Source organism: Manihot esculenta, chromosome 5, assembly GCF_001659605.2.
Source record: "Manihot esculenta cultivar AM560-2 chromosome 5, M.esculenta_v8, whole genome shotgun sequence".
NCBI lineage: Eukaryota > Viridiplantae > Streptophyta > Magnoliopsida > Malpighiales > Euphorbiaceae > Manihot > Manihot esculenta.
In genome coordinates, this window is record NC_035165.2 from 1,803,551 (window position 1) to 1,817,986 (window position 14,436).

Below are 14,436 nucleotides of genomic sequence, written 5' to 3' on the forward strand. Positions count from 1 at the left end.
GTAATATGGTTCCTACGGGACCAAAAACACTGGTAACTTGTCATTCCTCTTGATTACGATGAACAAGGTGAGTTATGCTCTTCTATTTACAAGAAGTGTGAAAGAAACAAAATGAAGCAATGTAACAAAGAATAAAATTTGAATTAACGGCACCCTCCAACAGCATGTCCTGTAAGTTGTTTAAAACCAGCTTATTCTGTCTTATCCTTTGTCCTGTATCTTCGAATCCTTTCCATGAGTATGAGAATATCATCAATTAGAATCACAGAAGCTGAGACCAAGATGACTAAAAGCCACTCATTCAACCTCTGCTGTGGACTTATTGACACCAGTTATCACCATGATTCTAATACCAGCACCTCTACAATCCTCAATTGCTATGCGAACTTCATCACGTGGAGGGTCCTGTTCAATATCCAAGTCTCTTTTAGCTAGGTTTTGATGGTTAAGCAACTTATTTAAAACATACACCATGCAAAATATACTCACCCTTAGTCTTAGACCAACAACTCTACAAAAACCAAATCACTTTCAATGGAGGAGTAGCAAGCTGGATCAAGCAACTTCTTATAGCAGGATGATTCTCAGCATAGTAGTCTGAAAATTCTCCCAGATCATCTTTATATGCTAGTCCCAAGCACCGTAACCCTTTGGGGCTCATCTCCAAGAGTCTCAAAAGTAGTAAGTGCCTGCAAGGTTCATCAATGGGAACAAGAGATCCATCTGCAAGTTGTACGTATGCACAGCGTTCCACTAAACTCTCAACGGCTCCCTGCAGATCTCACAAGTCAAACATCCTTTTCCATAAACTAGCAGATGAATACCATTTAACTAAGCATGCTCGGAACAAAGACAAACAAGCAACATAGGCATAAGCCAAAAAGAGAAATTTACCAAGTGTTTTTTTTTTTTAAATTGTGAACACTAGGCAACATCAACCATGTCAATCAAGCGTCACTTTGCCAGGTATTGAGAAAACTTCGCTAGTTATGAAACTACTTGGAATTGTTAGTGCTTTTTTTTTTTTTTTTTTTTTTAATTATCTACCAGTATCTTATTCTACCGTATAAAAAGCCACTTGTATTACCCGGTTTATAATAAGCTTTTATTTATTTTATACCTTTAATAAATTTTATTTCTGAGGAAAGGCCTTTTTTTTTTAAAATTAAAAAAATATAATATCATGATAAGTCTCTTGTATAAAAGACGGTTGGTATTGTATGCTGTAGATTTTTTTATATAAAAAAAAAGATTTTTTTTTTCCAAAGAAACTGATATTAAAAAAAAAAAAAAAGAAAAGAATTCAGCAGGATGAGAAAACACGAGAGATTGAAAGACGAGGCAGAGGAGGTCCACCTCTTTTTCAATTAAATCATTCATTTGAAGTACGTGTCTGCTGGGGCATCCAATACTATTGCGTTAGATTTGGTTCATTTTAAAAATTAATTTTTGTTTCTTCCTATCCGTAATTCTGTTCATTTATGGACTTGTTTAAAAAACCTCGTTTTACTTTTAACCTTTTTTAATATGTATTATTTATAATACTATAGTTATTCTTAATTTATATTTTAAATAATTATTTAATCATATGAAAGTTATAATACAATTTTTGTTTATAATGAGATTTATTGGAAACAAAATGTTAAATATAAAGTAAAACAGTAGTAAATAACTTAAACCTTTTTACCATCTTAATTAATTAAATTTAAAAAAAACTAATTTTCCAATTTTTTTATTTAGAAAATGATACATGAAGCTTTGTTTATTTATATATATATATATATAAATTTAATCATCAATTTATAATCTATTTAATATTCTTTAACATTTTCCGCCGAAAAATTAATGATTGACCCAATCCAAAACGTCAAGTGAAGGCAAATGGATAAGGCCCTTAAAATGCTAAAACCCTACTTATTGTATGCAGCAGAGGGCTTTAGGACACCTAAAATAATAATTTGATTCTACCATGCTTATCACATTAAATATTTTATTTTAAAATATATCTATTTTTTTATTTAAAATTTCTATAATTTAATTATTACATATTAAAAATATTAAAATATTATTATTAATTATTTTTATTTTAATTCTATTTTTACTTGTATAACTCTATATAAAATATAAATTAAATTTCTAAACACAATTTTTAGTACTTGAATTGTATATAAAGTGATTATGGATAAACTAGCACCTCTCCTAACTAGCTCAGATTAAACTAGCACCTCTTCTAAAACTAATTATTCTAATTTTACAATGATACAATTTAAATCTAACAGTTTCTCTATTTCTATCCGTATATTTTAGAATGTGATAAAACTCATAGTTTTATCGGCTATTTCAAGATTTCGAATTTATTAACCTTTCTCTTACTTATAAAATTTATCTGCAAAATAAAAATTTACAAGAGTATATATAATGAAATGCTCGTCATTAATTGAATAATATTTATCAATAAATATTGTAGCATGCAAGATACTTAACTTCACATTTCAAATAAATATAAATTTTAATTTTGACCAACCATATCATCTCATATGATTTAAAGAATCTAACTAGTAATATTTCTCATACATGAATTTTCACAGTTTTCAAATCACATAGCAACGTACTTAAATAAATAATCATTTTCTTAATGAATTTATGTTGATATTAATTACTGATGAGAGTTTTTAAGCTACTCGAAAATACTATCATGCTCGTGTTTATATACATTAGGATTTTGTCTAAAATTTTAATATTTGTAACTAGTCATGATAACAAAAATATTTTGAACTAAAAAAATAACTGTACAGCTTAGCTAACTTACGCACGTCACCTTTCTTCCATTAATACCTTTCTTCCACAATTAATGGACGCCTTTATATTGCACTTTCTTCTCACATAAGCATCTTTCTCTATTTAACTTTCACCGTATGGCTTTTAGTGTAGCTGGTGATTTTCGAGTCTTTCCATCATATCTCTTCCTCTTGGACTCTTATGTTATTGTTATCATCTTTTCTTGATTTGCTATGTGGATCTCAATGGATTTTGTTTGGAAACTCCAGCGACAAAATAATCTCCTTCATTCTCATAAACAGCACTAATTGATAAATTGAGATTTAATGGGGTGGTCAGATACGAACACCTGAACAGTGGCTCAACTTGATGGATTGATCATTGATCCGTGATTTGTTTGATGAGGGATGGATGCGTTAGAGATTTTGTATAGGTCCCACCATACTTGATCTCGAGGAAGGGGACTTACAAAATATGAGAGAATATGAGATGCATTAATACAAAGAGAAGATAAATAATAATAGAGCATTTCAACCAATGAGGTCGACTGCGTTTGCATTCAATACTTTGTTATGAAACGAACTTTGAAGAAATTTATCCGTCCGCTCTAGATTTTGACAGGATCAGGGTATTGATCATTTTAATTGAAAGTTTGTATTTATTTTCGAATTATATTAGACCGTACTTGGTCTGATTGACCTTTATTAAGGTTGGTGGTTAAAGATACATTGAAGTGGTCGGTTTATCCGTTCCGGCTATTGATAAAAGAATACGTGTGATCGAATTTTTGTATTTTATAAATCAAATTTTTTATTATTTAATTGATCTGGATGAAAAAATACATACGTACTTTTCAAATTCTGTGTATGCATCTTATCGAATTCTATCTTTTATATGTTATTGAATATGTTTATTTTTATATTTAGTATTTTGGCCTTTTGCTTTTCATGTCTCAGCAGTAGATTGATATTGCCCTCTAATTATTGTTTTCTTGATAACTTTTGGTTATTTGTCCTACTCCTAGATAATATCCAATCTTGGTTGCTTTTATTGACATACAAGTCCGAGCTTCATTATTTTCATGCATTGGATGTTCACGTGCTCTTAAACTGATTGCTCATAGATTTTCTCTCCTTAAATTCTTTTCCATGGCTTGTAAATTCTGGTGATTGCTGTAATTTAAACATCATGGTTGTTGTTTTGATTGGCAATCCATATAATTTTTGCCTGGTTATTAATCAAGAATTGGTCAATCATGACGTTTTCAAAATTTTTCTTTCTCTCCGTCTCTTAGAATAATTCCGAGATTTTTCCATTGTAACAGTATATAAATATTATTAGAGATTTAACACTTCAACGATCTGTGATTTGCAGTTTGTAATTAAATTAACGATTTCGTATTTTATTATAAGAAAAATAAAAAATATTTAGTTTTTTAATTATTATTATTATTTTTTCATTTAAATATGAAAATTTTAATTTTTCTAATCTTTCTGCTGCGTCAATCCCATTGAATATTGAACCCAACATATGACAGGCAAGGGAGTCCTGATTATGGTAGGAGTGCAAGCCCTGAGTGTGGAAGATATCACAGGTACTTAAATTTTCATCCATTATTAAGCTCTTCCTTTTTTTTTTTTTTTTTTGGAAAATAGATTGTTTTCTCTTTGGCACGAATAGTTTAAATTTTTTAACCTCGCCTATGTTTTTGTCATTTTCAACAGCCGATCACCAGTTAGAAGGAGAGCATGAAGGGCACAACAGAAGAAGTATATGTTGGTTTCTTTGTATAATTGCGTGCTTGGCTACTAACAATGGCTTAGTCTGTCTGGGACAGAGAACTTGCTCATTTTGGCAAGCTGTATTAGTTTCTTCATCACTGGATGCCAACTTCATCAGTTATTATTTTCATCATTGGAACCTGTTAGATGCTTTGATTCTGAGATATCAATTTGCGTTGGTTTTATAGTAGCGTAAGCGTTTTAGGATCCCTTCCATTCTGGAAAGTTAATAGTGAGTGTTCGGCCATCATCATAATCATCCTCTTTTAATGAATGAATTGTTATGTAGCTAGTGCATCTCTTGATAAACTCAAGAGTTGGTTTCTATGGGCAATGATCGTACAGCAGGAGATCCTCTTCATCTGAGAGCTTTTACATAACTGTACAATATTGGAATCATCAGCTGAATCATGCTAATCAACAATCCATAAATCCGTCAAAATATCATAAAAGCGATGCTATCTAATAAATGGGTACAAATAAAGAAGTTTAACGTGACGATTTCCTCAACTCTTGATCAATTGCCTTCTCAAGCCAGATTTCAGCATCCTCCATCATTTCGGGGCTAAGCCTCACCATCAGGATGCAAAATTCAGTTTCGTTGAGCGCTCCATCCCCATCAAGATCTCCTTCTCTTACCATCTCTTCTGCTTCTTCTTTGCTCATCCCCTGCATGCCTAGAAGGGCTGAATTTCTCCTCAGACTCTCCGACGTGATCAATCCTCTTACGGGGTCTGCTAGAAGCCGAAAGCCACCGCATAATTCTGCTACAAAGGCGTCTACATCGAGCTTCTCTGCCATCACCGGTAACAAATCTTCGTACTCGCCGCTTGTTGCAGTTCTAGTGCCAGTTTGGTCCTCCATTTCTCTTCTGTGAGTTAACAAGACCTGGACAAATATACAAATTCAGACGTGGACTTACACCTACAAGGTTATGGATGTACAAATATATAGAAGTTGGGGAAGTCTTCACGACAATTCAAGTGTTAATTATTTCCTCGGAGTTACATGGCCCAAAATTATCTGGGTAGTTATTATAGGACCTTTAAAAGAACAAAGAATTGCAGTGCACAGTTGACGTAGAAAACAGGCATCAATCCACGATTCATGCAAATGGACGGTCAGATTCATGGGTCAAGACACATGTAGAGTTGGATGATTTAGGCGTAATAATAAAGTCTATGGTGCTGTCCACATATTAAAATAATACCATCTGGATGGGTATTGATTTTTGTTTTATTTTATTCCAGATGAAGAGCTTCCAGGAAATTGCCTAAGGAATGGAATAGGGGATCTTATGGCTGGACATGAGCTCTGATAGTTGATGACAAGAATAGCTTAAATTGCAATGCGTTGCTTCTGTGAAGGTTCTTGTTCTTTCTCTCTCTTTCTCGACCTTCCCTTTCTCAGTCATTTTTAGTTTTTGGATTCTTCCCTTTTGTTTTAAACTCATTATATTGCCGTCCAATTATTGTGTTCACTTATGGAAATTGTAACGACCCGGGAAACCGATACCCCTCTTGTAACGGTCCGAACCGCTCGGCACTAGGATCCAGATCGGCTTAAGGCCGCCTAGACCCGTAGTAAGCCTCTCCTGAACTCTGTGTACCTGGTAAAATCCCATACATGATCCGACTGGACTATTAACTGATAAAACTTTACGTTAAAACTACCAGACTTAACCTTTAAAACACTCTCTGTAGGTCCAATCATATGAACCAAAATGCTCAGATATACAAATCTGAACTAGCCTTCAGGCTATCTATAATACACCAGTGATGCTCTACCAAGTAACCTCCATGCCCTATGCGCTGTGTCATAGAACCCACTCTGTAAGGGTCAGCATATCATAAGTTAACTTGGCTACCATAGAGTCACAGGAATCAAACCTGGTCTTCTCTAATGGCCTCTCTATGGATCACAGGAATCAAACCTGGTCTTCCCTATGCACTGGTCTTGGGTCAAAGGAATTAATCCCTGTTTTCCCTCACAGTTATAATTCACTGGGTTTTCGAAACACAACATATATTAAGCCTGGTTTGACTCATTTCTCATCAAGAAACTGTAAAACAGGATACATGCATACACTAGGGATTAACATACACTAGACAATAGGCAAAAGCACATTCTAACTCATTTATACATTAACTGACTAACTATTACATCACTTTTACAAATATCTCTTTATATACATCATTATACATCATTATACATCATGTCCACACTACACTATTACACATGCAATCCTTTAGCATAACTCTGTTGCTTCTGCCCTTCCCAGCTACTCTGAACCTGCAAAACTGGGATTAAGGGAAAGGGATGAGCTTCTAAAGCCCAGTGAGTAGAAACACTGAAAACAGTTCATTCATACACACTATATATGAAAATGCATCACCAAACAAACATCTCAATATATCTTGGATTAGACATGACCCCAAAACTCCCTCGACGGGCTATTGAAGTCGCCTTGGTCCAATCTCCACTAAGGTAGACATGACCCCAAAAATACCCTCTGTCAATACTGGCCCCCCAAAGGAGCTACACAGGGCATACCAACATGTACTTGCCCAACTGACCTGACACAATGACAGGAGCCGAAGCTTAGGCTATTGGAGTCGCCTGGGTCCACCTAACCTCTGATCACATAATCAACAATAATATGCAATGCTTCATATTCGTGAGTCTAATGCAATCACCCTAATACATATCATAGCATTCATGATGCATGAACTATGCTAACGCACTATGTTTCTTTAATAAAAGATTAAGTTTAGTTCTACTCACCTCTGCTCCTCAAGCAGAAACCTGACTGACTCTGCAACTGCTAAACCTGACGACCTCCCTGAACTGTCGGGTCCGATCCTACACAAAAGGACTCGATTGAGGTGTCAAACATACTCTTATTAACTCTTAAACATCTTCCCAAAACCCCTCTAAAAGCTCATAGAACAATCACTTAAAACATGCAAAGGAAAAGCTAGGCAGGACACCTTCGGCGGCATCTTCGGCAGCCGAATGTGCAGGACAGATCCGAAAGTCCATTCTTTCGGAGGCAACCTTAGGCAGCCGAAACTACCTTCACAAGGGGTTCGGCGGCCGAATCCTCCCTTCGGCGGCCGAACCTGAGTTCATCCAGAACTCAGCTTCGTGCATAACCATCTCCTGCCAAGCACCAACACCACTCCAACATGCATAACTCCTTTTTAACTTGCATATACTCTGGTATATGCACAAAGGGGTCCAAAACTACCTATTAACCCCAACAAAACAGCAACTATAACACATAATCATGCTTACACCATTAAAGCATCAAAACTAAGCTTTAAAACCTAAACATGCAACTCTACCCTTAACCTCTTTAAACGCTGTTTAAAACTCATTAAAACAAGCTTAAGATCTTCACTTACCTCTTGATCCAAGAAGCTGAAGAATCCAAACACAGCAACTTCTCTTCAAAAACACAAAACCATCAAAACCTCCCTTTTCTCTCAAAAACGTTCAAAACCTTTGCAAATGACCAAACCTTCTGCATAAGCTGATTAAAGCTTGCAGAAGAGTCACAGGAGACGTGGCCTCACCTCAGGAAGTGAAAAGAAGGCAACCCTTATCCATTTCACCGACTGGAGGCGCTGATAAAGAGGGCTGACTGACTCACCTTCGGCAGCCAAACCTGCATGCGAAACCATGCAACGTTCGGGGGCCGAACATGAACTTCGGAAGCCGAACATTGGGCACTTTCGGCGGCCGAACTTACATTCGGGGGCCGAACCTGGCCTTTGTCTCCAAAGCCTTTTCTCTTCAAAACTTAACTCTTTTCTAAACCAACACTGTAAAATACTTAAACACATTTTAGAAAACCTTCACTCTTACCCTTCTAGAACCTCTGACATCCCTGAATTCCATCGGACGATAGGAATTCCGATGCCGGATTTAGCCGGGTATTACATTCTTCCCCCCCTATAAAAACATTCGTCCTCGAATGTTAACAAACAAGAACAAACAAGATCTAAACTCCACAGCTTTCGCTGCGCTACTCTGATCCTTATTCCTCTTTTCTCTTTATCTGTTTCCTAACTCTCAAAAGGAATACTCAAAACTCTGATTACACTAAAACCATAATCAACTCTTATCAGAACAGCTAAAAGATCATCAATCCTAACTAGGATAACTTGGTACTTGCTTACCAGTTGAAACTCACTGTTTTACTGTTCTATCAGATTAAAACCTTAAGGATTCATCTTTCGTTTCCCACACCAACAGGGCATAAACCAGGGTGAAGTACTAAGTCAGATAAAACCTTTAACTACCAAGCCTCTTTTTCACTATTCTGATAACTCTTAGCTCGCTCTCTGCAGGTGTCATTCTGTAGAGGAAAGAAAGGAAACAATGGTTCTGCGTCCAGATACCATTCTCATTCCAACTCTACCTCCCTGACAGATGGTAAACCTGACAGCCTATCTGGGAAACATCTAGAACGCACTCGAAAAGGCACTGAGGCTGATTCCCTGTCCTGACAAACTTGCTCACAAGAGCTAAAACAACCCTCTGATAACCTTTCCTGAGAAACTATGAGCCTGCAGGGCTGACATCAACTTCTCGGCAGCTATACTCTGTCCCCCTAAAAGGACTACTCTGATCCATCTTCAACTATAAACTCTCCTACCTTGTCTCTGACGACACAGGTAGTACCGGGAGTAATGCATCAATCCGCCCTAGAATGACATCACACAGTCAAATCTAGAACCATAAGGTCAGCTGGATCGCATCTACCCACCACTAACTCTGAACTGAACTGACTTACTTTGCATCAGATGGATCACACTCTCAGGTCCACTGACCCAAGGAAAACACTCGAAGCCCAGAAGTCATCAAACCCAAACCTATCAACGGCTCACACCAACAAGGAAAGCGAAACACTGGGGTCCCAAACAACTAACTTACACATCTGAGCACTTCTAGGTGAACGTATCTGACGTCACTGTGCTTAATGTGTTAGGCTATACTATGTCAGGATAAAGATCCAAGCTAAAGCAAATGGAACTTCCCTCGGGAATCTACGGAAAAAGCTACCCTTTTTCTCTGCCTCAACTACCATCCATTCCCAGACAACTCTAACCTTTTCTTTTTGACTTTACTCTTATCTTACTCTGACCTATTACTTACTCTTAGTTTTCTGTCTCTTGTTCTGTTTTCTGCTTTCTCTTATTTACTTTCCTCTTCTTGCTCTAACTTATATTCTCATACGCTCATTCTTTTGGAGAAAATCAATTCTCACTATTCCTGGGGTTGTAACAACCTGAGATTATAACATCTCAACTCTCTCTCTCTCTTACGTCTTCGTTGACTCCTTATCTCTTTTGTCCTACTAGGGTCCTCAAAAACACACATCAGATCACTCAAAACAAATGAGCATACCTGGTACAGAGGTGTCAAATGTGTCAGCCTCTCCTCCTTGCCTATCAGCCTGAACTATTCTATCTGTCTCTGTTCTCTGAGACTGAATCAACTGGGGCGCAAAAGGACACTCACGCATCACATGTCCCTCCTGTCCACACCTATAACAACCTGTCGTACCAACAAGACAAACTCCCTTATGTAACCTTCCACACCTCAAACATTTTGCTCTGCCTCTACCAGAACTTGCACCAACATCATAACCTAGACTCTTATTTTTCTTTGACCGTCTCACGCCTCTCCCCTTTTTCTTAATGGTTCTCCTCCACAGCACTCCTTTCGCGGTAGCTGTACTCCAAGTGGAGGGTTCATTCTCTCCTCTCCTAGAGTCCTTGGTTTGAGCATCCTCTAAACCCTCTTCATTCAAATTCACCTGTATACCTACATCCCTTCTTTGCACAGCCATTTCTATCTCTCTCCTGTTTCCTAGATCCATGCCTCCTCTATTTTCATCAAAAGATTCTTCAGACGGATCTGAATCCACAGATTGACTAGCACTACTCATCTTAGCTCTCCTCTAGCTCTCCTGAAGAACAACACATAAGAACAAACATTAACAAACATAGAGGTCATATGAAACACATGAACTTACAAGTATACATGCATACATACAGAACATTACTACACATGTTTATATACATGGGCATTTCACATTAGCATGCAAACAAGTTCCTATCTTAGTGGACATGATTCTGCTTATTGTGCTTTGCCTTACTATGCCTTCTAGACCAACCTCTTTTCAATGTGTGAACCCTTGCTCAACACACCGTACTTAGGAGGCCCTATGCTCTAATACCATCTGTAATGAAACCTCTGTCACGTTACCTGCTCTGATACCAACTGTAACGACCCGGGAAACCGATACCCCTCTTGTAACGGTCCGAACCGCTCGGCACTAGGATCCAGATCGGCTTAAGGCCGCCTAGACCCGTAGTAAGCCTCTCCTGAACTCTGTGTACCTGGTAAAATCCCATACATGATCCGACTGGACTATTAACTGATAAAACTTTACGTTAAAACTACCAGACTTAACCTTTAAAACACTCTCTGTAGGTCCAATCATATGAACCAAAATGCTCAGATATACAAATCTGAACTAGCCTTCAGGCTATCTATAATACACCAGTGATGCTCTACCAAGTAACCTCCATGCCCTATGCGCTGTGTCATAGAACCCACTCTGTAAGGGTCAGCATATCATAAGTTAACTTGGCTACCATAGAGTCACAGGAATCAAACCTGGTCTTCTCTAATGGCCTCTCTATGGATCACAGGAATCAAACCTGGTCTTCCCTATGCACTGGTCTTGGGTCAAAGGAATTAATCCCTGTTTTCCCTCACAGTTATAATTCACTGGGTTTTCGAAACACAACATATATTAAGCCTGGTTTGACTCATTTCTCATCAAGAAACTGTAAAACAGGATACATGCATACACTAGGGATTAACATACACTAGACAATAGGCAAAAGCACATTCTAACTCATTTATACATTAACTGACTAACTATTACATCACTTTTACAAATATCTCTTTATATACATCATTATACATCATTATACATCATGTCCACACTACACTATTACACATGCAATCCTTTAGCATAACTCTGTTGCTTCTGCCCTTCCCAGCTACTCTGAACCTGCAAAACTGGGATTAAGGGAAAGGGATGAGCTTCTAAAGCCCAGTGAGTAGAAACACTGAAAACAGTTCATTCATACACACTATATATGAAAATGCATCACCAAACAAACATCTCAATATATCTTGGATTAGACATGACCCCAAAACTCCCTCGACGGGCTATTGAAGTCGCCTTGGTCCAATCTCCACTAAGGTAGACATGACCCCAAAAATACCCTCTGTCAATACTGGCCCCCCAAAGGAGCTACACAGGGCATACCAACATGTACTTGCCCAACTGACCTGACACAATGACAGGAGCCGAAGCTTAGGCTATTGGAGTCGCCTGGGTCCACCTAACCTCTGATCACATAATCAACAATAATATGCAATGCTTCATATTCGTGAGTCTAATGCAATCACCCTAATACATATCATAGCATTCATGATGCATGAACTATGCTAACGCACTATGTTTCTTTAATAAAAGATTAAGTTTAGTTCTACTCACCTCTGCTCCTCAAGCAGAAACCTGACTGACTCTGCAACTGCTAAACCTGACGACCTCCCTGAACTGTCGGGTCCGATCCTACACAAAAGGACTCGATTGAGGTGTCAAACATACTCTTATTAACTCTTAAACATCTTCCCAAAACCCCTCTAAAAGCTCATAGAACAATCACTTAAAACATGCAAAGGAAAAGCTAGGCAGGACACCTTCGGCGGCATCTTCGGCGGCCGAATGTGCAGGACAGATCCGAAAGTCCATTCTTTCGGAGGCAACCTTAGGCAGCCGAAACTACCTTCACAAGGGGTTCGGCGGCCGAATCCTCCCTTCGGCGGCCGAACCTGAGTTCATCCAGAACTCAGCTTCGTGCATAACCATCTCCTGCCAAGCACCAACACCACTCCAACATGCATAACTCCTTTTTAACTTGCATATACTCTGGTATATGCACAAAGGGGTCCAAAACTACCTATTAACCCCAACAAAACAGCAACTATAACACATAATCATGCTTACACCATTAAAGCATCAAAACTAAGCTTTAAAACCTAAACATGCAACTCTACCCTTAACCTCTTTAAACGCTGTTTAAAACTCATTAAAACAAGCTTAAGATCTTCACTTACCTCTTGATCCAAGAAGCTGAAGAATCCAAACACAGCAACTTCTCTTCAAAAACACAAAACCATCAAAACCTCCCTTTTCTCTCAAAAACGTTCAAAACCTTTGCAAATGACCAAACCTTCTGCATAAGCTGATTAAAGCTTGCAGAAGAGTCACAGGAGACGTGGCCTCACCTCAGGAAGTGAAAAGAAGGCAACCCTTATCCATTTCACCGACTGGAGGCGCTGATAAAGAGGGCTGACTGACTCACCTTCGGCAGCCAAACCTGCATGCGAAACCATGCAACGTTCGGGGGCCGAACATGAACTTCGGAAGCCGAACATTGGGCACTTTCGGCGGCCGAACTTACATTCGGGGGCCGAACCTGGCCTTTGTCTCCAAAGCCTTTTCTCTTCAAAACTTAACTCTTTTCTAAACCAACACTGTAAAATTACTTAAACACATTTTAGAAAACCTTCACTCTTACCCTTCTAGAACCTCTGACATCCCTGAATTCCATCGGACGATAGGAATTCCGATGTCGGATTTAGGCTTAGCATCTGGCCCAACTCTCAGCCCGGCCCAGGATCCGGAGTAATATTCACCAGACAGCCTGGCAGATCCGCTCGAACGTACGCACGAGGAGAATCAGAGGCCGTTACGCATGGAGCAGGCGGCTGATACCCTAGTACCTTCGAATCCGCATGGCAGAGACGCGTGGCCCAATCCTGGAAAGACCTTTACACGTCACCAGCAAGCAAGACAATGTATAAGAGAGGAGTCCTCTCCTCAGAAAGCTAAGGCCTTATTCAGTAACACAAAACCCTTGTAAAACCCTATTCAATTGGATCTCAGATCATCAATTGGCGCCGTCTGTGGGAAACGAAGGAGATCTTTTCATCACCGGAGTTTTCACTTTCAAAACCCACTGAGATCCACGATGGCAAACCACCAAGACAGTAGCCTTAATATTCCAAATGACCTGAGCTCTGCCCAAGATGGGCAGCAGTTCTCCTTTTCTAGCCCTACAACGTTGAATAACCAAACACCTATTTCTCTTAATCCCTCGCCAAGCCTGGCAGGGAATACTCCCACCATGACCCTGTCTAACCAAGACATTCAAACCATGGCTCTCCAGCTACAAACCACTGCTCACTGGTTGGGCCAGATAATGCAACAAAGGGGACTTAGCACCCCAGTAAACGCACTCCCAGTAGTGGAGGAACCCAGAACCGATGAACCCCAACCTACCTCTGCCCGCCTCCGAACTAATAACCACAATGCTGGAGAAGAGGAAGAACCGGAGGCCCGAATTCATGGGCGAAGGGCAAGAGAGTTGATAGAAAATGAAGAGGTGAACGACTATTCTGCCGAAACAACCAGAGAAACGGGAACTGAAACAGAGGAGGAAGAATGCAGTTTGGGCAAAAGATCCAGCCCGGAAGACGAGAAAATGAACCAAAGGCTGAAAAGGTTGAAGGAGCAGCTCCTAGTCGAGCTAGGTAAGAAAGATCAGAGTCAAACCTCCTTGCCTACTTCTTCTCCTTTCTCAAAGTTAATGCAGCAGGAGATCGTTCCCAAAAAGTTTATGATGCCGCCGATGGCGGCCTATAATGGAGCTGGTAACCCGAGAGAGCATGTCATGAACTATAAGACCTTCATGGAGTTGCAAACTCTGTCAGATGCTCT

General features: G+C 38.9%; 1 protein-coding gene and 1 long non-coding RNA gene across 2 annotated transcripts; both read right to left on the minus strand.

Moving 5' to 3' along the window:
* Positions 1-29: 29 nt before the first annotated feature.
* LOC110614790 lies at positions 30-1,073 on the minus strand. Its single transcript, XR_002487846.2, has 2 exons — positions 490-1,073; positions 30-405 (listed from the first exon to the last, which is right to left on the minus strand). It is a non-coding gene; the product is annotated as an uncharacterized LOC110614790 (long non-coding RNA).
* A 3,772-nt stretch (positions 1,074-4,845) lies between these two features.
* On the minus strand, positions 4,846-5,914 carry LOC110614879 (calcium-binding protein KIC). Its single transcript, XM_021756569.2, has one exon. It carries the CDS (start codon positions 5,421-5,423, stop codon positions 5,049-5,051), a length of 375 nt encoding a protein of 124 aa, XP_021612261.1. The 5' UTR covers positions 5,424-5,914; the 3' UTR covers positions 4,846-5,048.
* Between the last annotated feature and the right edge of the window lie 8,522 nt (positions 5,915-14,436).